At 41.0% G+C, this 23,288-nt stretch overlaps 1 protein-coding gene across 5 annotated transcripts in view; it reads left to right on the top strand.

Moving 5' to 3' along the window:
• CAP1 (cyclase associated actin cytoskeleton regulatory protein 1) overlaps nt 1-23,283 on the top strand; it is a 27,992-nt gene extending 4,709 nt beyond the window's left edge. For 2 of the 5 annotated variants that reach the window (XM_023727184.1, XM_004371898.2), the window contains exons 2-13: nt 11,344-11,465; nt 12,094-12,194; nt 13,740-13,817; nt 15,622-15,765; nt 15,867-15,952; nt 17,433-17,538; nt 18,784-18,961; nt 20,390-20,574; nt 20,757-20,880; nt 21,009-21,091; nt 21,405-21,548; nt 22,103-23,283. In XM_023727184.1, coding sequence (XP_023582952.1) covers nt 11,354-11,465; nt 12,094-12,194; nt 13,740-13,817; nt 15,622-15,765; nt 15,867-15,952; nt 17,433-17,538; nt 18,784-18,961; nt 20,390-20,574; nt 20,757-20,880; nt 21,009-21,091; nt 21,405-21,548; nt 22,103-22,186 — 1,425 coding nt within the window. In that variant the 5' untranslated portion in view covers nt 11,344-11,353 and the 3' untranslated portion in view covers nt 22,187-23,283. Of the gene's footprint in view, nt 1-11,340; nt 11,466-12,093; nt 12,195-13,739; nt 13,818-15,621; nt 15,766-15,866; nt 15,953-17,432; nt 17,539-18,783; nt 18,962-20,389; nt 20,575-20,756; nt 20,881-21,008; nt 21,092-21,404; nt 21,549-22,102 lie in introns of all 5 variants that reach the window. The other 3 variants (XM_023727186.1, XM_023727185.1, XM_023727187.1) reach the window with 2 other exon arrangements.
• Nucleotides 23,284-23,288: the final 5 nt, after the last annotated feature.

The following is a 23,288-nucleotide window of genomic DNA, read 5'->3' as shown; positions in this document are numbered from 1 at the left end:
GATGGCACAGTGGTTAAGAGCTCGGCTGCTAACCAAAGGTCGATGGTTCAAATCCACCAGCTGCTCCTTGGAAACCCTATGGGGCAGTTCTACTCTGTCCCATAGGGTCGCTATGAGTCGGAATCAGCTCAGCAGCAGTGGGTTTAGTTTTTGGTTTGGTTTTGGGGGTATATGAATTCCTGTTTTGTTCATGTTTGTGTTGTCTGCCTTTAGAGTGGTTTTAGTGAACAAGGACTATCGTTTATTTTAAATTACATATAGTTTATAGAATTGGCACTCATGTTTATTTTAATTGATAAAATTGTTATAGCTTCATTGTCTTTAGGTTAATGCAGCTACAGCATTCACCATGGAACTATTTCTTTTTGATATACCATCATGTAAACTTAATAAAAAGAATCAAAGCTCTAGAAATATTCCTCAGCTATAGTGCAGATTTGTTTGCCTGAACAATCGTGCCAAATTTTTCATTCAGCTAGAAAATAGTTATAGTTGAAATTTTTAATGGAAGGAGCAAGCTTGCCTTTTTGTTTGTTTTTCCTCCAAAGGCCATTAAAATTCATATATTTAAGTTAATTATAGACTCATAATCACAAATCTTTTATATCACTAGTTGTAGGGAAATCATGACTAGGGACAAATAGCATTCTTGAATTTGTCTTTACATGTGAGGATGGGAAATGCTGTTCTTTTAAAACAACTACCCAGACTGAAGTCAGCCAATGCTGTTTTTCCTTATGTAGTGTGAAAGATACAGAAAGGGCCTGCTGGATGCTCTGTGCAGTTAGTCTTCCTAATATTTTTTAAAATTTATTTTGTTGTTCAGAATATACACAGCAAAACATACACCAGTTCAAGTTTCTACATGTACAGTTCAGTGACATTGATTACATTCTTGGAGTTGTGCAACCATTCTCACTCTTTTTTCTGAGTTGTTCCTCCCTCATTAATATAAACTCACTGACCCCTAAGATTCCTATCTAATCTTTTGAGTTGCTGTTGTCAGTTTGATCCCATATTCATAATATTCCTTGAATATAGAAGAGAGGGGAACCCATGGCCACACAAAGTGAACTGTTTGCCTCAGGCTATTAGAACGTCTTGTACACAATTCTGACTTTAGTTTATACACTATTACTAGCTTTACTCACTCCTGGAGTTTCACATAGAGGGTTGTGTGCAGGGAGGGAACAGAAGGCAAGTACTGATACTAGGTTGGATTCCTTCTCTCCCTAGAAGATAGGCCTTTCTTTTAACCTAAACCTCAGGTGGCAGTGACTCAGGCACTAAATGTCATTGATTTCATCAGCAAAAACAAATGCTTGGGGAAGAACAGTGTCTTCTGATTTGGGTTAGATTTAGATGGCATCTTTACCGGGGCAAAGTGATATCTGTTCTTTGGTTTCTGGTTTAAACCAGCCAACTTGTAGTATCTCCTCTTAGCATGTCTAGGTTTTGCTTTGTGACATGTTAGAGGCTGGTGATGTGTTATTTTTATATTGTTAGGAGTACCAGTTGCTGTTGGATTGATTCTGACTCATGGCGACCCCATGTGTGTCAGAGTGGAGCTGTGTTCCATAGAGTTTTCAATGGCTGGTTTTTCAGAAGTAGATCACCAGGTCATTCTGAGGCGCCTCTGGGTGGACTCAAACCATTGACCTTTCAGTTAGCCACTGGGTGTGTTAACACTTTGTGCCTCTGGGACTGTAGAACTAACTAATGGTTTATAACTTGTGGTAGCTTAGGAGAGACATCCAAGTGGAGCTGTTTTTTGGGGTTTTTTCCCCCCATTTCAAAAAAAAAAAAAAAAAGTTATATAACTATGTTAAAGTTTGGAAAACAGATTGGGAAAATTGTCCATAACCCCACCACCCTAATGTATACTTGTACTGTGTTTTTTGTGTTCTCCTAAGTCTTTTTCCACATTTACCCATTCCCTAATAATTTGGAATCTAAGTTATTTCTAATTTGGTACCTAACATTACTACATTTTCATGCCTATCACTGTTTCTTGCATTCGGATTGTTTTCTTAGGATGAAATCTCAGGAATGGGATTACAAGGTCAAGGCCAAGAGAAGCATTTTGAAGCAGATCAGTTGGGCTGCCTAGAATACAGGCTGACTTGTAAGGTTGCTCTCTTTTCAGTTTTACTTAACGGTTAGACTTAGAGGGACAACTACCAGACAAGGTAGAAAACATTTTAAGTATAGCAACTTCTTCTTCAAGCAGAGATTTACACCACTGACTTTATTGCTTGGTGACATGAGACAAGGACTGCAGGAGTAACTTGGTACCTTTTACTTTTGAATCACTTGTGAGTAGGCAGAACGCACTGGGTTGTTTGAGTTGTTCTTGTGTTGTTAGAATGATGGGAGTGTGAAGCAGGTTTGCTAGGAATCATTAGCCATTTTTTATTTCTCTTGGTTTCAAACAAAAGAAATTGCTGAAGAATCAAGCCCATAGTTTCTTTTTGTTCTGCATGATAGCGCTCTAAGAGCATGTCCACTCTTGTGACTCATGACATTTCTATGTCGATGACTTGCAAGCTTTTATCTCCAGCCTTAATCCTTCCCCAAGCTTTATTTCTAACTACTTACAGGAGATTTCCACTTAGAAGCTTCATCTTGTCTTTAAACTCAGCGTATCCAAAACTGACCTCATCTTCTTGCCCTGACTAGAGCATGCCCAACCCATTTCTGCATATAGCAGAAACTGGTTTCTCTTGGGCCCCCAGGTTTACAACTCTGGAGTCATCTGTGACTCCCTTCTCTGAACACTATTGTACTCACAGCCAGTACCACATAGTTAGTACTTGTTCTCTGTTTAATGCACACTTGTTTTGTGTGACCCCCAAGGGCAGAACCAATGTCAGTGGGTGGAAGTTGCAGGAAGGCAAATTTTGCCTCCATATAAGGAAGAACTTTCTAACACTTGAGCTGTCTGAATGGAATGGGCTGCCTTCAGAAATCTCCGGTTCTCCATCACTGAAGGTGTTTGAACAGAGGCTGCCTAACTGCTGAGAATGTTGAAAAGTCTGTCCTGGCATCAGATGGTGTTTTTACAAGAACATTTCTGGAATCCCTTCTAATCCTGAGAGCCAGTGATTCAATGGAAGGTAGCTTTATCTCTCCTGCTAGGCTCCCTGAGGGCATGGAAACTATTTTACCCTTTTTTTATATTCTCTGCAGCACTTAATTCAGGTGCTGGTCACTTAGTTGCCTGTTCTATTGTAGTGTGCTGTGGAGTCGACTCATAGCGACCCTATAGGACAGAGTAGAACTGCTCCCTAGGGTTTCCTAGACTGAAGTCTGTATGGGAGCAGATCATCAGGACTTTTCTCCCTTGGAGTGGCTGGTGGGTTCAAACTGTGACCTTTCAGTTAGCACCTAAGGGCTTAACCATAATGCCACCAGGGCTCTCCTATTTAGTAGCCTAAAGGTGGTTATTTGTAGTTCAGTTGATTCTTTTCATTTAGTTTCTATATCTAGACACCATATATTATGGCTTATTCCTGTGAAATATCTTTCGCATAGCCCTTTTATTTTACAACTAGATGAATAACAGCTTTCAGGTTTACCTTCTAGACCCTGATGTCTTCTCTTTTCTCCAAATCCCATCCTGTCAGACGGTGCTTCTAAAAAATTTGCTTTCATCATATTATTCCCTCACTCAAAATCATTGAATGATTTCACATTCACCACAACATCAAATCTAAATATTGCCTGGTTTTCAGTGCCCGCCATAACCTGGGCCAACTTGCTTATCCAGCCTTATTTCCCATGATACTCCATGCTCTATGCAGGTTAACCTGCTCATACTCTGTACATAGCCTGCTTTTGATTTGTTCTGGAATGTCTTCCCTTTTTTCTCTTACCCTTCCATCAAGATGTCTCACTGCCTTCCTGAAACCAGACTGCCTCCAGTCCACATTGATCTCCTCTGAACTCTCATGGCATGTAGTCATTTGCACTATATAATATAGAACCTTAACATTCTGCAAAGAAAAATCTCCAATATATAGGCTGATACTTTAACTTGCTCTAATCCAACTGAAGTTAGATAATCTCTAATAGAGCCTTAAAAAATCCTCTTCAGTATTTATTCCATTAGCATTTAATTTATATTGACCCTCCAATAAGAATGAAAGCTTCTGGAAGACAGAGACCATGTGTCTTTCCATTTCTTCAGTAGTCCCAATATTGCTAAGCACTTTTATGAGCACCTTCTATGTGCCAGGTTGTTGTAGGTATTGAGAGATGGCCAGTGTGTGTGTCTCTGTGTGTTTGTAAGCTCCCTGCATTTTGGAGTGTGTATTTTAGCACATACTATACAATGGTAACATTTTACATTTGGGCTGTATTTTAGGGCTTCCAAAGGGACTTCACATCTATGAAATCATCTCCTTTAATCCTTACAACATCGCTATGTTAGGTGGGCATTCTAATCCATTAAGCGATTGTTCCAAAGTTACACAAAGTTGGGAATCCATCTTCAGTCTCCTAAATCCTAGTTTTATTTAAAAAGCCATTTGCCATCAAGTAGGTTTTTACTCATGGCAACCCCATGTGTGTCAGAGTAGAATTGTGCTCCATAGGGTTTCCATAGAAAGAAAGGTGCCAGGCCTTTCTTCAGTGGCGCCTCTGGGTGAACTTGAACCTTCAACCTTTTGGTTAGTAGCTGAGCACATTAATCATTTGCACTACCCGGGGTCTCCAGTTTTAGATGGAGTAGGAAGACAGGCCTGGCAGTCTGCTTTTGAAAATCAGCCAGTGAAAACCCTGTGGATCACAACAGTCCTATCTGCAGCTGATCATGGGGATTCACAGGAGTGGGCAGCAGTTTTATTTAGACTTGTGTAATTAGTACAAGTACGACCTCTCTTTCTGAAGCTTTTATGATGAATGCTTAAGTAGCTGGGTATCTGTATATTCATTTATGGAAGCTTTCATATAGTTCTTGGCTATTGTCAATTGGAGATGACAGGGAACCAAGAGTAGGCAGACCTACAGTTTTCTGCTTTGGCAATTTTGCATCCGTTTGGGAAAAGCCTTATTTTAAACATATGCCTTCCAAATATATGTCGTCTATCCTGAATGTGATTGAAAAAAAAATTAGCCTCCATGGAGAAGGCAGAGAAATTGGAAGCTGCTAATAATACAGCTGAAGACACTGTAAAGTGGCTTTGAACCCACAGTGCTCTGTTTAACAGTGTGGGCTGGATGCTGGGCTGAACCACACAGTTACTTAATTGCTTAAAAAGCCTGTATGGAGTGGTGGGAAGAGCCTGAGACTAGGATTCAGATTTATGTTTAAGGCCTAGGTTCTCTTTGATCTCTGGCAAGTTTTTTTTTTTTTTTTTTAAATTTCGTTGTTGTTGAGAATACACACAGCAAAACATACACCAGTTTAACCATTTCAGCATGTTCAATTCAGTGACATTGATTACATTCTTTGAGCTATGCAACAGTTCTCACCCTCCTTTGCTCAGTTGTTCCTCCCCAACTAACATGAACTCACTGCCCCTTACCTGTCTAATCTTTCAAGTTAACTCTTGTCACTTTGATCCCATATAGATAGTTCTTAAAAGAGCATAATGTTCAAGGCAGACGTTTTTTGCTAGTTAAGCTAAACTATTATTTGATTTTAAGAAGACTTCAGGGGATATTTGTGGTTTAAGTTTTAAAGATTATCTTAGGGCAGTAGTTTTGGCGGTTCATCCAGCCCCCATGGCTCCAGCAAGTCTGGAGCCCATGAGAATTTGAAGTTCTATTCTGTATTTCCCCTCCTCCCCCCCCCCTTTTTTTTTTTAACAAATTTTTATCCCAAACGCCTAAAAAATGCTGGTTATTGTTCTTCTCACTATCTTTAATCATCTTTGGATATTTAAAAATAGTGACTTTTTTTTCCCATATAGCCCAATTTCTTAATAAATAATAAAGCAGTCTAGATTTTCAAATGTCCCAAACTTGGGTGTTAAGGTATTATAGAATTTTATTTTTTTCCTTTAGTTTCCCCAGGCTTTGTGAAAGGTGAGAGGCCAGCTTCTGTGTTACTATATAAAAGTTTATTTATTTTTTTAATTGTACTTTAGATGAAGGTTTACAGAGCAAACTAGTTTCTCATTAAATAATTAATACACATATTGTTTTGTGACATTGGTTGCCAACCCCACGACATGTTAACGCTCTCCACTTCTTGACCTTGGGTTCCCCATTACCAGCTTTCCTATCCCCTCTTGCCTTCTCATCCTCACCCCTGGGCTGGTGTGCCCATTTAGTCTCGTTTTGTTTTATGGGCCTTGTATTTTCCTCCTTTTGATCAGCATTCTTCTACAGAATCTTTGATCAAAATGTTCAGTAATGGTAGCTGGGCACCGTCCAGTTCTTCTGGTCTCATGGTAAAGGAGACAGTTGTTCATGGAGGTGATTAGCCATAGGCTCCATATCCTCCTCCTATTCCTGACTGTCCTTCTTCCTCTGTCGCTGCAGGTGAATAGAGACTAATTATTGAGCCTTGGATGGCTGATTACAAGCTTTTAAGACCCTAGTCACTAGGCAGTGAACTAGGAGGTAGAACAGGAGCATTAAACACATTATTAGGCCAATTAACTGGGATGTCCCATGAAACCATGACCCTAAACTTCCTCCAGACCAAGGAGCCAAATCCCATGAGGCTTTTGGTTGTACAGAAGCAGCTTCAGCAGCTACTCTTTTGTTGTTGTTGTGAATTCTGGCAAGCTTTTTAACGTCTGTGAAGTTTCTTCTTAAAATGGAAATCAGTATCTGCATAACCTACCTTACACAATTACTGTAAGTCTCAAAAGCAATAGATTGATTTTGTAAAACACATACAACTATAAGGGATTTTATTTTTAATTAGTATTATATATTATAACAAGTAAGATTATTTTCCTTATGGTACTTGGTTTGAAGATCTCTATATCAGTACTGCTAGAAGGCAGTATTTTTACCTTATTTGAAAGACAGGAGTGTTTGTAAGGTCCTAAAAAAGCAGAAAGACCAAAAAAAGAAAAAAAAGAAAAAATTCCTTTCTCCAGATTTGATAGAGATAATGATGGTATCACCCAACTATAGGCCACAGTCAGTCTTATGTTGGGGAGAGGGTGGGCAAGGATCCTTATTTATTTTTTCAAAGACTGTTATTAACCTACTGTATTTATAGTGCTTATGGCATTTATTGTACTAGAATTAGAAAGACAAGACATGGTCCCTGCCTTCGGGTGGCTAATTGCCTGTTGACTATTAAACAAATGATTTTAAACCACTATGTTAAATGGAGAGATAAGTGCACAATGTTGTGGGAGCACAGTCTGGAAATGCTTCTTGGGGGAAGCATATCAAAACTGGAAAAGCTTCCTGTAGGAGATGACACCTTAGTTGAGTCTTAAAAGGGAGTTATGGGACAAGGGACAAATTGCGAAGGGAAAGCAACCAAGCGCGTGACTCGCATTATAAAGGCTCAAGTGAGAGAAATCATGGCTCATTCTGGGAAATGCAGGTAATTCTGGATTGCTGTAGTGTACTGAGGAAAGGAGTGGCAAGAGATAAGACTGGTAGGAGATAACGCAGTACAGATTATGGAGACCCTTGTTTGGACTTTACTCTGAATGCTCTGGTAAGTATTGACTGGTATTAAATAGAAGAATATCATAATTATATTTACATTTGAGAAGGATATATGAAGGATATGATCTCGCTATAATATGAAGAATGGATCAAGAGGGTCTGTTACTAGAATTAGAGGAGATGAGGTAGGAGGTGGGGAGCCCTGGTGGCACAGTGGTTAAGAGCTCAATCGCTTACTGAAGGGTTGGCAGTTCGAACCCACCAGCCACTCCGTGGGAAAAAAGGCCTGGCGGGTGATGTGCTCCTTTAAAAATTACAGCCTAGGAAACCCAATGGGGCAGTTCTGTTATGTCCCGTAGGGTTACTATGAGTCAGAATCAATTCAACACTACACAACAAAAACAACTAGGAGGTTATTACAGCCAAGAGTCGTGATGACCTAACTTTATCATTCAGGATGAAGGCAAAGGGCATCTGTTCAAGAGATAGACTACATAGAGCGCATGGATTTTGGTGACTGATTAGCTGTGGGAGAGTAAGGAAGACGATGATTTAGTGAACATATATGGAATCCTTAGCATTTTCCAGGACTGTACCAAGCACTTTTACTCATATTTCCTTATTTATTCTTACTGCTGTTGTTGTTGTGTGCTGTCAAGTTGATTTTAACTCATAGTGACCCTATGTGACAGAGTAGAACTGCCCAGTAGAGTTTTCTTGGCTATAATCTTTATGGAAGTAGATTGCCAGGTCTTTCTCCCACAGAGCTGCTGGGTAGGTTTGAACCAGTAACCTTTGGTCCCCGTTACACAAATGAGGAAGCTGAGGCTCAGAAAGTCTGGTAACTGACCCAGCCAGAGTACTTTCATTCAAACCCCAATCTATCTGACTTCTCTAAAGACCACGCTATTAACCACTGCACTACACTGCTTAACAGTTTCTAGGTTAGTAGCTCGATTAATCAGGTGATTGCTGGTAGTGCAGGATCATGTATCAGTGGGGTCTGAAGGATGGGGGAGCAGTGTTAGGGAAGATGGTGAGTTCTGTTTTAGACAGTTTAGATGCCTTTGGGACATTCATGTAGAGACGTCTAGGTAGAAGCTGGATATAGAATTCTGAACCCAGAAGAATGGTCTGAGTTGGTTGTGTTGCTCTGGGAATCATTAATCTATAGGTGGTTGTGGTGGTATCACCCGGCAAGTGGGCTGGGTGGTTCTGTGGCAATGGTAGTTGGAGGCTTGGGAGTGGACATGATCACCTAAATAGTGTGAATTTGTGTATAGATTGAAAAGATGTGTTATTCAGTAGCTTCAATTCTGGACATTCTTTCAGATAATGTCTCAAATCTCACCCTACCCCTACAAAACCCAAAAAACTAGGTACTCTTCTATTTGGTTAGTAGTAGAATGAAGGTAGTTATACATGATAACTGTATTGAATACTCTCTTCATTTTGCTTAAGTCAGCCAGCAGAACTGTAGCTTGTGTAGCGGTGAAAGCATACAGGTAAAAAGTGAATTATGGAAAAAGGGAAATAAAATCCCATGAAGCTGTATTCTTATGCTTTTAAGATTCATAGGTGTTCACCAACTTTGGCAGGCTTTAGAGACACTTGAACTGTGTCTCTGTGTTAACACTGGTCCCAACTTGTAGCATGCGTTGTATATGGAGGAACATGTTTTATAACAGAGCTGGGGGGTATCTACTGGTGGAAGGTGGCTTTGGAGTTGATTGCATTGCTGCCTTTTTCCCCTGGGATTTAGAGTGGGGTGGATTATATTTGAGCCCTGGTTTTGCAGGGCTCAGCTGCTAACCAGTCGGTAGTTCGAGCCCACCAGCTGCTCTGTGGAAGAAAGATGTGGCAGTCTGCTTCTGTAAAGATTACAGCCTTGGAGACCCTACAGGGGAGTTGTTCTCTGCCCTGTAGGGTCGCTATGAGCCAGAATCAACTCAGCAGCAGTGGGTTTGGTTTGATTTTTTTTTTTTTTTTTTTGGTCATCACCTAAAATGGCACAGGGCAGCAACTCGGGCACTCAGGTGATGCTGGTATAACATGAAGAATATATTGGCTGCTTCTAGTCTGCTCCATTTGTGAGCAGAGCAGATACTTGGAGGCTTCTGCTACTTCTCCAGGCCAGGACATAGAAAGGGGTATTTGGTTCACATTCTTATTTTTTTTTCTTTGATTCTCTTTTATACAACATTCTCTGGCAAGTCATTGGGCCCAGAGAGACCAAAGCTCATACACAGAAAATAATGGACAGGGATTATATTATCTTCCTTATTTTATCATGTGAGCTGCTTATCTCTTCCACAGGGAGGACAGTGTGTTGAGTTGAGATATTCTGGTGTCTTTGGGGTAATTGTAGTTGCTACGGTCATTTTAGTTCAGTCAGCTTCAGTTACCTGACCTAATTAATGCTTTGATTAAATAGAATCTCTCCAAGTCAAGGCTTTGATTAAAATTTCACTGACTTTATGACATCACTTAGGGTCTTAAAACATTTTACGTAGATGTATATTGATAACTTTTTATACTTACTTATGTGTATAGTATGGGCAACTTTCAGAGCCCTTGTCCCTCTGAAGTTGTAGAATGCTATACTTTAGGTTCATTTACTTCATAAATATTTATTGAACACCTACTACATGCCAGGTAGTGTTCTAGATGGTAGAGTATAATAGGGAACAAGCTAGACAAGGTCCCTTCTTTCTTGGGGCTTAATTTTTAGTGGTTGATATTAGACATTGAGTGAGGCCAGTTCAGATAAGTTGATACTTGTGAAAGATATGTAACAAGCTGTTTTGGATGTGTCTGCTTTCCTTCCCTACTGCATGTCTAGATCCTATCCATCCTCATTGGAAGCCTGGCTGAAATGTCAGCTTCTCAGTGATACCCTTATCTGATCTTTCTGGCTGATAAACTCTTCTCCTCTCCGAAATCCCATGCCATTCTATCTGTAACTTCCTTTTGCCACTTCTAAAAAACTTTTCTGCTTTGCTTTATAGTTATTAGTGCACATGACAAATCTTCCCTATTAAAGTGTAAGTGATTTCGAGCAGGGTAGATATCATTCATCTTGCTTTGGGGCATTTTACATGTGGGCAGTATGATGTTGTGGGGGAGAAAACAACACACTGAACTTAGAGCTGGAAACTTGAAATCGAGCACTGGCTTCCCTATTAACTACTGTATTTTTACACAGATAATGCGCGTGTTATGTTTTTTTACCAACCCCACAACCCTCTCGTGCATTATTTTCCTAGGCATGCTATGCATGTTATATGTGTGGGTGCATTATTTGCGAAAAATACGATAACTATGTGACTGTAGGCAAGTCATTTAACTTGACTGAAATTCAGTTTCCATCTGCAAGAGTGTAGTAGTTATCCTTCCATTGATGAAAAATTTTTGGAAGGCTCAGACAGAGAAAATACGTGTGACTACACTTTGTAAATTCTGAATTCCGTTACAAATATTTGGTGTCCTTCTAGTAAATGCTCAATAAATATTTGAATTAGTTAGCATTTGTTTTTAGTAAACACCTTTTCCTGGGTAGTTCTCTTGCCTAATGAAGTCTTTGTGATTTTGGAAATATGTCAGACTATTGTTTCCATCTTAATTTATTGTTAAAATGATTCTGTTTCTCAAAGTTGGTATCCTGCTAACCCCTCCGCCCCCAGGAATATTCTCTCTTTTTTCCATAGGTGCTGTGTAATATTAAAACAACGAGTGACATTTGATCTGTTTCAGCAGGTGGTACATTATGGCTGACATGCAAAATCTGGTAGAAAGATTGGAGAGGGTAGTGGGCCGCCTGGAGGCCGTGTCCCAGGCCTCTGACATGCACCGTGGATATGGAGACAGCCCTTCAAAAGGTAAGCAATCCACAGCCCAGCAGAATATTTTGTTCTGGCTTTATTTGGCTGAAGATTTAGTGTCTTGGCCTGAAATTTTCCTATTGCAATGAATTCTGTCCTTTGGAGCTAACTTCCTAAAATAATCTAGGCAGTTCATCTTCTCTAATTTATATTGCTGTGAGCAGATAAGGAAGTGACTTGTGCAAGGATGTCTGGTTAGGTTATTTTAACACAAGAACTTCCTGCTTGTGTTATATTTCCTGTTCTTTCTTTAGCACAATGACTCCAGGGTAAGTCAAATGACAAGTTAGGTTAGAACTTCCTCTCTAAATGATTGGCAAATCGGCCATTTTGCACATGCACCAATGGAATCATAGAACATTAGAGCTAAAAGAAACCTTGGAGGATTATCTTGTTTATTTTCATTTTATAGATGAAGAAGATTAAACTCAGGAAAAGGGACTTAATCAGGGTCACATAACCAGTTAGTGGTGGTACTGGAACGAGAACCCTGGTCTCCTGACTTCTGTTCCAGTACTGTGTCTTTTGTGTTACCTTGCTCCCTCACTTTCATATGGAAGTATGTTTTAAAGAAATGTGTTTCCAATACATGACTGATTCTTTGTGGCATGTCTGTCTTCGGCAGGAGCAGCTCCACATGTGCAGGCATTTGACTCGCTGCTCGCAGGTCCTGTGGCAGAGTACCTGAAGATCAGTAAAGAGATTGGAGGAGAAGTGCAGAAACATGTAAGGATGTTTGCCCTTTTTCCCCATTTTTAAGGACTGGCAGCTTTCTTCAAATCCTGCTCATTCTTTGTTTAAGAGCCCTGTGAAAGGCTCCTGGTCTCTTCTGTTCTGCCTACACTGAGGCACTCAGTATGCTGAGGAGCACTGGAATATTCCTCATTTTTTTCCAGGCCCTGCTTTAATCACATATTCTGTGTGGGCTTCTTTTATACAGAAAGCTTGCTTGGTGCATGAGATACGGCTCTGTTCATCTTTGCAGTGAGGAACATGCTGCCAGCCTGATCCCAACATGTTATATAACCAAGCCTGGGGGGCTTATTCAGAGGAGTTATTCTCATGACTTAGCATTTCTAAAACTGTGCTTGATAGTTATGAGTTATGCTAATATGGGTTATTTTCACACTTAGCCCACAGCAAGAATATGAAGCAGGCAGTGACAGGTGTCTCTCCACCTACCTCGTTTCATGTGCTGCCTCCTGCGTTGTCAACCCCCCGCCCCCAACACACACACTCACATACACACTCTGTCTCTTTCTTCAGGACGCAGAACCTTCCTGCTAGTCTACTGAGTGATCCTTTGTAAGCAATAACCATGTTTAGGAGCTTCCTCATCCTTCAGCAAGATTTGTGCTTTGCGTTCGGAAGATTTATTTTGAACCTTTTATACACCGTCTGTTGATAGTGGTGTTATCTCTAGGGAGTGGGACTGGGACTTAGATAGGAGCGTGGGGGCTTGCATTTTTACGTTTATATGGTTCTATAACACTTGAAACAATTTTGAACATGTATCACTTTTGCATTTCAGAAGTGCATATCCAGAAAAAATAAATTACCTTCTTTGAATTTTTGTATTTTAACAGTGCTTATGACCTTGTGTTTCTTAAATTCTTTTGAGTATGACCCTCAGTAAGAAACACATATTAAATTTGTAACAGATAAAATTTTCATGAAACAGTGCTTATACCATATGTACTGCAGTTTTTTATGTTTTTACTTTTTATTTGGGAATAATTTCAAGCTGATGGAATGCACTCTTATGTTTTTATTTCACTTAATAAAGTGCTGGTTGTGGCTCACTAAATTGATTTAATTGCCTACTAATGGATCATGATCCGGCAATTGAGAAATATCTATAACCTAAAGGAGTAAATATCTTGAGAATTTTAGGCATAAATTTAGGCCTTTACGTTTACTCCTGCCTCTAGGTTTTTTTTTTTTTTTTTGGTTATACAAGGTAGGAGGGATTTTCATTGCGTTTTATGTCATACTGCATGTGCAATTGCTAATTTGATGTCGCCTAACACTATCCTTGATTATCTTCATTTCCAACTCTGGATATTTATCCCTAATTTATTCCAACGGGAACAGTAGTATATGTAATTCAGCTCTCAGACCCTGCGATCTGGAGTACATGAGGAAAGCAACAAGAAGTGCCTGGGTCCTTGGAAACCAGAGTCCATGGAAGTGGAGATTTCATGTTATTCTTATCAGGACCACTCTAGTTGTAATGTGCAGTCAATAGCTGATTCTTCTCTTTTCCGACAGGCAGACATGGTACACACAGGTCTGAAGTTGGAGCGAGCTCTCCTGGTTACAGCCTCTCAGTGCCAGCAGCCAGCAGCTGTAAGTTTATTATTAGTTGGTTTAGTTTTAGTTGATGCTGAGGACAAGATGAGAGGTTTCTGCTCAACTATCACAACATGCTGAAATAGACCTACCAGTCTCTTGATAATGTACATTTACACCAAGTCCCAGTGTAGAGTCAGACTTCAAGTGCCATTATGAGAATGGGCCATTACCTATTTATTGGTGTCCAGTGGCTTTTTTTCCTGTTATTTTGCTTAGAACAGTAGTTGCCCCTGAGACTTTGTTGCTTCTCTCAGTGGACAGCCTCTTGAAGCTTCTTGGGCCCTTGGGCCCAAATTTATCATATCATCCCCTAGGCCGTTTGGGTCATAGAGAGGTGGTTCTGTGGCTTCCCTGTGGGTGGGCTCTAGTCACGCTGCTGTGGAGATCTTATAGCTCCAGAGGTATTGCTTCACTCCTCATCCTTCACTGGTTAGGGGATCTCCCGCCACCTTTACTTCTACCTCAGAATTTGCTGCCAACTTGAAAAAAAGTTGAGTTAGAGAAAATCTAGGTTTTTCTCAGAGCCAGAGTTTTTAGTTTTGCTTTTTTTCTTCTTTTTGTATTTGGATTTCCTAGGCAAAGAGGGGTAATAAAACAAGTCTTCATGCTAATGCTGTACTATAACCTTTGGTCCTGTGGCGTGCCTAAATAATGTAAAAATAGTGCAAGATAATGTAAAATATATCAGACACTAATTCTTAATCTATCCTGAATGATTGAAGAGTTTTGTCTATCCTGAATGATTGAAGAGTTTTGTCTAAACCTTTTTTCCAAACCCACGCTTTCCAAAACAAATCAGGCAGCTGAGACACTATTACATTTCCTTTGCTTTAGACCAGGGTCAATAAACTACAGCCCACAGGCCAAATGTGGCCTGCGACTTGTTTTTGTAAATAAAATTTTATTGAAACACAGTCGTGTTGAGTAGTTGCAGCAGAGACCAGATGGCCCGCAAAGCCTGAAATATTTACTCTCTGGCCCTTTACAAAACAGTTTGCCCAATCCCTGCTTTAGATTTTTTTCCTGCTTAGATCTGAGAATTCAGATGTTCAGGAAACCAAACTTTGAAAGAAGGATAAAAACACTTTTTTTTTTTTTTTGGTGGACACAGAAATGTAAAATTCATCTAGGTGAGTTTTGCTAAGCTACCTGCTCAAATGCCAAGCCCCCTAGTTGCACTTGATTCAGCAGATCTCTACTCAGCAGCTGCTGTATGACTAGCGGTGCGTTCAGGGCTATAAGGATTATAGAAGAGGGATAAGATAAAGTCCTTGTTTTTGAAGAATTATTGAGAAATGAAAACACACTCATGTGGGCTCACTAATAGTTTGTGTTGCTGTGTGATAAGGTACCAGACTTGGTTATGCTGACAGTAAATGCTGTAGGAGGCTGGTGTGGGTGGGCTTGGAGTAAGATTGCTCTGAAGGCTGAGGAGCATTTGGCTAGATGGAAAAAGAAGAACATGGTGAGTAAAGGCACAGAGTGGAACCAGTACCTTCTGTTAGTGGGACAGAAAAGAGACAGGTGGTTGTAATGGTAGGATTTTGTGGTATAACTGGAGTATGGGTCCCAGTCATGAAGAGCCACAAAATCCAGCCTGAGGAGTTGTGACTTTGTGGGTAGAGTGAGATGAAGAGCAGTATTTTAGCCACGTGAACCTGTGCAGAATGAAGACAAAGTTTATTTGGTGCTCATTGTAGTTCATAAAGAATTCTTGCCTTCAGGATCAGAGTTGACCAACATATCAGAGCTTTTACAGGAAGACTGTAACCTGAATCTTTCCTCCATCTTTTTTTAGAATAAGCTTTCTGAATTGTTAGCACCTATCTCAGAGCAGATCCAAGAAGTGACATCTTTCCGGGAGAAGAACCGAGGCAGCAAGTTGTTTAATCACCTGTCAGCTGTCAGCGAAAGCATCCAGGCCCTGGGTTGGGTAGCTATGGTGAGCAGTGCAACTTCCAGGGGAGGGAAAGGATGGACTGGAAGAGGTAAGGAAATATGGCTGAAGAGGCTTTGGGTCACTGACAGCTTCTTTCTCTCTAGGCTCCCAAGCCTGGTCCCTACGTGAAAGAAGTGAATGATGCTGCCATGTTTTATACAAACCGAGTCCTCAAGGAATACAAAGATGTGTGAGTCCAGTTTTTCCTCAAGGGGGAAAGGGCAATAAACACAGACCCAACTGGTTACTTGTTGGAGTACAACTTTGGGGTTAAGGCTGCTCTTTGGTTGGTTCTCCTATCTCAGGGCTGCTTTCTGGAACGCTTGATAAACATTGGCTCATAGAAGCTACATTTGCAAGTAGGAAGTGTTTCTGCTTCTGCTTTGTCTCCATGGTTGGTGGAAGCCCTTTTAGTCTTCTCATCCTTACCCCTCCATGCTTAAGTTTTGCTGGAGGTAGCATGGACTTTATACGCTTTAATTTGCTAAATTATATAAGATTTTGTTCCTTGGTTGAGGATTTCTAACTGGCCCTGTAGCAAAGAGTTCAGTAGGATTTATTAGGAAATGAACCTGACTATTCATGCAGTTAGGTAAATTGAGAGTACGGTTGCCTAGCCAACACAGATGACAAACAGGTAAGAGGAGTCACTGTATGTCTTAACAAGTAAGGGGAGTCACTGTATGTCTTAACAGGTAAGGGGAGTCACTGTATGTCTTAACAGGTAAGGGGAATCACTGTATGTCTTAACAGGTAAGGGGAGTCACTGTATGTCTTAACAGGTAAGGGGAGTCACGGTATGTCTAACCACCCATGCACACCAGTCCTAGCTGACTTTTCCATTGCTGGTTTTGAGGTGGAGTGGTGGAGCTGTGCTTCAGCTTTACTTAGCTGCATAGCTACCCAAATCCTTTCTTCTATCCATCATCGGTCAACCAGTATTTGTTGAGTAACTACTGTGTCCCAGGAATAATCCTTCATATGTGTGAAATGTGTCCGAGAACACCAGGCACTTTTGATCCTTCCAGCAATGTGATGAATTAAGCATTGCAATGTTTTGATTATCCATCACCATTGCCCCATCACTTTATAGTTTAGGGAACTGCGTCTTAGGCTAAATAACCTTAAAGTTTTCCAGCTAATATACAGAAGAGAGGGGTCTTGAACTATAGTGCAGTGCTATTTTTGTAATGTACTGCTGGTTATTTCCTCCTAATGGGAAGTTTACTTTTTTTTTTTGATTGGGAGGAGGGGGGTATAGGGGACATATTTTGACATAAGGCACTGTGCTATATGGCATTCAAATTTCCTGGGGCCCTAGAGTTCCATAGGTGTGCCCGAGAGATCTCTCCACCATAGCTTCGTTGTTAGAATGTCTGCTTTTATCAGTTTATATATTAGGTTACAGTTATATGTTATGTACTAGGTTCTGTGTAAGGTGTACTTTGAAAGAACTGTTTTCTGCTACTAAAAAAAAAATGTTTGAGTAACACTGCTATTTAAAAAAAAAAAAAAAAAAAGGCTCACCAATGATAGAAAAACTACCATTAAGCAGACTCTAAGAAATGCCATAGGTAGGAGGATGTAAGCCCATAGGAAGGAGGGATTCTGGAACCACTATTGTAATATACCCTGGCTGCCTGTAACAAGTTCTTTCTTCTTTCTCCCAGGGATAAGAAGCATGTGGAGTGGGTCAAAGCTTACTTGAGTATATGGACAGAACTGCAGGCTTACATTAAGGAGTTCCATACGACCGGCCTCACCTGGAGCAAAACGGTTAGTGAGTTTTGAGCTTTGTCCCTCCCATTCTTTATTCCTTCAGGATGAGGGTCCATAGATTTCTTAGACTTCAGTACCACCAGTGTCCAAGAAGGAATGCCATAGTCTTCATTTGAAGATAGAAAGAAAAGGGGGAGAAGGAAAGGGAGAAAAATAGAAGAGAGTAAAGAAAGCAAGGAGCAGAGGAGAAGGAATATTCAATTCTATTCATTTTCAATAAACATGGGTCAGGGAGAGTGGTTGGTGCAGAAGGGGAGACAGAGATGAATGAGTTACACTGTCCCAGTCCTTAAGGGAGGTTGAAGATACAGATATAATACCCAGTACAAACCACCAAGCTGGATGCTATAAGAAAGATACAGACTACAGAGTATGAGGAGGAGAAGAGTGTTTCTTACTGGGAGAGATGGTATTTTGAAGAGGTGTACTCTGGTCTGAGACTTGAAAGAAGTATAGGAGATTGGGAAGTGAGAGAGATGAGGATATTAGCAAAAGGCACTGCTGAAGCAAAGTAATTACAGAGTAAATGTGGAGATCGCTCATCTCTGGCTTCAATAAGAGATGGTCAGAGAATTTTAGGAGAAAAGGCTGGAAAGAAGGCTGAGGCCCCTTGGACTTTATAGTAAGTCATAAGTAACTATCATAGGTATTTGAGCAAGCGAGTGACAATGATCAGCGTTGTCCTTAAAAGAGTCCCAGTAGGTCAAGGATAAAGGCTCATGTTCAAACTATGGAAGTGGTCATGGTTCTAGGGGTTGGTACACAAGAATTTGCAGGAGATATAACCAAGGTTATAGAAAAACTTAAAGAGGCTGAGGAAGACACAAAAAAAGATTAAACAGTCAGTCTTGGATTCTAATGTCTTTCAATGAAATAGAGACAAGGGGATGATTGTACAGGTAGGGGTGTAGGCAGGAGATGATAAAATCAGTTTGGGACTTGTTGACTCTGAGCCCCTGGTGATACACTAGGTATGGGAGATGTGAGGTAGATTTTTAGAAGTGTGGGTTTAGAGCTGGAATTAGGTAGATGTGAAAGCTGAGAAATGGAGCAGAGAGTTGGATTCTTGGGGAGGGGTGACCGGGAATGAAGCCAAGTTGAATGTGGATATAGAGCATTAATTACTGTCTCAAGGGCTATGGTGGGTAGCCCATGTACCCTGGACACATGGTAGGGCCCTACTGGGAATAGTACAGAGGGAGAGAAGGAGGATGAGTGTGTCACCTGTGCTTATTATTTCAGGGGCCTGTGGCAAAAGAGCTGAGTGGCTTGCCATCTGGACCCTCTGCCGGATCGGGTCCTCCTCCCCCTCCACCTGGCCCGCCTCCCCCTCCAGTCCCCACCAGTTCAGGCTCAGATGACTCTGCTTCACGCTCAGCACTGTTTGCCCAGATTAACCAGGGGGAGAGCATCACACATGGTGAGTGAATACTTTGGAAGAAGAGTTGGTACACCAGGTTGGTTGAGCCAGACCTTACCAACCAGACACACAACAATTAAATCTGTAAACCAGAACCCTGGCTTGTGTGTGGGAGAATTAATTTGGGATATCATGTTCCTTCAAGTTACCCAAAGGGACAGCAAATCTGGCCTAAATGGAAATTGAAAATGGGTGATTACAGTTGGGAAGCCCTCTGCCTCATGGGAGAGTGATTTAACATTAAGTGGCATATAGAGAGTACCCTGTTGTGCCGAGGTGTGGTGTATGGTGCTGGCAGTTTCATCAGAGCTTTATCCATGTTACCACAATGGTCTCTTTGGGAAGTCCTGTGATTGGAACACTGGGTGGGCACTGAGGGGGGTGGCAGGTTAATTTCCTCAGAGGATGTATACTAGTCACATTGAAAATTTCTATAAGAATTACCTAATGTTGGTATAAACAAACTAGACACTTTATACACTGCTGGTGGAAGTCTAAATCGTACTGTCTTCTTGGAATTCTGGGTCAAGAAGGTTAAAAATGTTCTTACCCACTTCTAGAAATCTGTACATAAAATATCTAAAATATAGAACAAGTTTTATACACAGTGTCATTTCTAATACTAAAAATACTATAACAGCATAATTGTCTAACAGTAAGGCAGTGGTTAACTATAGTATGTCCTCTTGATGGAATATTATGTAGCCATTAAATTTTTTTCTACAGTGAACCATGTAGTGTTTAACAACAGCAACAAAAATCTAGTAGTTCAGCTACAACCGCAAGGAATAGTGGCCATTCAGCATTGGTTAGTCAGCACAGATTGGGCCATGTTCAAGAGCAAAGTGTGCATCAGCCTGCTGAGGGAGACTATGGAATCTTTTACCTTAAAAAATAAAAAAAAAACCATATTTTTAGAAACTGTAGGTTAACATGAGAAAAATTTTATTGTTAATTGTGTGTGTGTGTGTGTGTGTGTGTGTGTATGGGGGGGGGTTAGGGTTAGATGTCGGTGAGGTTTTTCTGTTTTTACCACATTTTCTTTAGTATCACATTATTATTTTGTTCTTTTATATTGCTTTTAAAACTACACATATATATTTTGTGATTGTATGTTTGGCATTTGTCTTTCTAAATCTTTTCTTGTACATTTACATGCCCCCCTTTAAATATACACACATTCCATATTTTTTAAGATGGGAAAAAACATGTTTTTTAAAATGGGAGCATGTAATTTACCCTTGGGGGAGAAGAGAAATTACTGAAGTACTTCTCTAAAACTGTGGGAGAACCTCTCAGGCTCTGGTTTTTGGCTTTAGGTTTTCTGTTAAGGATGAGTTTAACCTCTGATAGCAGAAGTTGGTTATTGCCTCAGCCCAAAGCCCTGGTATGAGGAACAGGAACAGAGTAACTGCCGTTCTTTTACAGCCCTGAAACATGTATCTGATGACATGAAGACTCACAAGAACCCCGCCCTGAAGGCTCAGAGTGGTCCCGTACGCAGTGGCCCCAAACCATTCTCTGCACCTAAACCAGGAGTCAGCCCCTCCCCGAAACCAGCTGCAAAGAAAGAGCCACCTCTACTTGAACTGCAGGGCAAGAAGTGGAGAGTGGTGAGTTAAAACTAACTGGACTGGGAACAAGGGATGGGGATGGAGGATTTAAACAGGGAGCACAGACAAATGAGTGTAGAATTCTGGCTTAGACTGAAAGGGACAAGTTTGGGACAGCCTCAGTTACCCTGGGTGGTATGTGCTTAGTGATGAGATTCCTGAAAGGTGTATCTCTTTAACAGGAAAATCAAGAGAATGTTTCCAACTTGGTGATTGATGACACAGAGCTGAAACAGGTGGCTTACATATACAAGTGTGTCAATACAACATTGCAAATCAAGGGCAAAATTAATTCCATTACAGTAGGTGAGTCCTTTTCGCTGTCCCAGGCCGTGTTGGTCCTAGAGCCCGAGCGGGCTAGAACCATTTCCCCTACTCTCTTTCTAAAGATTCTTAAAGGTTATACTGTTGATCTGTTCCCTTTCTTCTCCCAGATAACTGTAAGAAACTCGGTCTGGTGTTCGATGACGTGGTGGGCATTGTGGAGATAATCAATAGTAGAGATGTCAAAGTTCAGGTAACTTGGTATCTTGGCTCCTTCTTTTGGTCCCTGAGGAATTAATTAAGAGAGACACAGCAGACCCACAGATGTTGCTCTGGTGGTAATCTGATTCTACAGTCTGTAAGCTGATCTGCTTTGGATGTGTCAGGAGAGGAGTCGGCTCTATAGTGAGCTCTTTCCAGCTCCCATCCAGCCCACCCCTAGCATCCAATACCTGTTGGGCACCTGTGAGCTTTTTATGTAGTTGCTGCATCCTGTGAAACAGTGAAGGCTTTTCCTACCACTATTCTCGACTGGTGGGACTCAGTTTTCTTGGTTTTCTCTGCAGGTAATGGGTAAAGTGCCAACCATTTCCATCAACAAAACAGATGGCTGCCACACTTACCTGAGCAGGAATTCCTTGGACTGTGAGATAGTCAGTGCCAAATCTTCTGAGATGAATGTCCTTATTCCTACAGAAGGTGGTGACTTTGTAAGTTTCTTGATCTCTTTAGTAGTATGATGTTCAAAGGAAGGGACTGATGACCTCTTGCATTGGAGAAAGCTATTAGATGGACATTGTACATCGAAGCCTGAGGTAGTCCCTGTAGTAGAGCTCCAAAGGGGGCTGGTTTCTGCTTTTAAATTGAGCAGATACTCAGGGTAGCAAAAAGGAATGGGAATGAGTCACAGCGCTCGGTTGGGCTGGTGCCATACATACACATTTTTCATGCCTCATAGGTTCAACCATCTGCCTGAGGTCACAGATCAGCAAATAATAGGACATAGATTCAAACCTACATGTTTGGCTTTGGAGCCTTGGTTCTCTTTCCCACATGCCAATGCTCTTCTGTCCTATCAGTGGTAGGGAAAGTGGTAGCCCAAGATGTGGCGTTGCCATTTACATAGCCATGCTTTTCAGACGGAGTCAGTTTCTGTCTCATTACATGCTACTGTGCTCTCAGTGGAAGCAAGCTTTGGGAGAAGAGTGAGAGTTGACCTCAGCTCTTAGCTCAAATTTTTGAACTATTGTCTCTTTATTTGCAGAATGAGTTCCCAGTCCCTGAGCAGTTCAAGACCGTATGGAATGGGCAGAAGTTAGTCACCACAGTGACAGAAATTGCTGGATAAGCGAAGTGCCACTGGGTTCTTTGCCCTCTCCCTTCACACCATGGGATAAATCTGTATCAAGACGGTTCTTTTCTAGATTTCCTCTACCTTTCTGCTCTTAAACTGCTTCTCTGCTCTGAGGAGCACAGCTACCTGCCTTCACTGAAATATACCTCAGGCTGAGATTTGGGGTGGGATAGCAGGTCAGTTGATCATCTGCAGGAAGGTGCAGCTTTTCTGTATCAGCTCAACCACACCACCAGTTCATTCTTAAGGAACTACAGACCAGGATTGGTAGGTTTTGGCTTTCAGCTTTTGGGGGTTATTCTACCAAAAGTCTTTTGGGAAGAATAAAACAGTCCCTAGGAATTAACCGATCAGAATGTTCACATAAATTAATCTTTTTCTAACAACGCACATGAGTGTAGCAGAAGCTGGTGTGATTTCAGCTGGTTCTTCTAACCAAACTAATTTTTCACTGTTGATAAGTTAGGTAAGGGTTGAACTGGACCAAAGGCTGAGGCTTGGCCATCTAGCATTCCAAGCAAAATTGTTTCCCATAAGCATTCCTTTTATTTTGCATTCCATCCTGGGTCTGCCTGAACCATGAAATAGTAGGTTCTCCTGTACTGGCTGCTGTAGCAGTATCTTGCACCCTGGGCAGTTAGAGGAGTCCTGGAGCCTTTCTCTGGGATCCCTGCCTAGCATCTTCCTACAGAGATGACTTTTTTTAACAAAGGGAAAACAAGAACACACCATTCCAAGGAATCTGGCATTCCTTACTCCTTCTGTGCTAGGTGCCTGTCATCCACCTTCACTGCCTCCTTTTTCCTGTCATGCTCAGCAGCTTATGGCTTCTGTCCAGGCACCTGAACAGAGGGCTAAAACCTCCACTGTGGGCTGGTTTTAGGTCTTGATTTACGTAAGAATCTTGCACAGCATTGCTAGTGTAAATTTCAGTTTTTCCCTCTAGGACATACACTTACCAAAATATGCAACTTTTTTGGTGGGAAGAGAAATTGTCCTGTGACTTCTACCGATTTCCTGAGGCCTGTGGAAATAAACCTTTATGTACTTAAAGTTATACAGAAAATAGAATAAAGTTAATACCAAACTTGCTTCG

Source organism: Trichechus manatus, unplaced genomic scaffold (genome assembly GCF_000243295.1).
Source record: "Trichechus manatus latirostris isolate Lorelei unplaced genomic scaffold, TriManLat1.0 scaffold00015, whole genome shotgun sequence".
Taxonomy (NCBI): Eukaryota; Metazoa; Chordata; class Mammalia; order Sirenia; family Trichechidae; genus Trichechus; species Trichechus manatus.
Note: the sequence above shows the minus strand (reverse complement) of the source record. Positions and strands in the feature narration are given on the sequence as shown.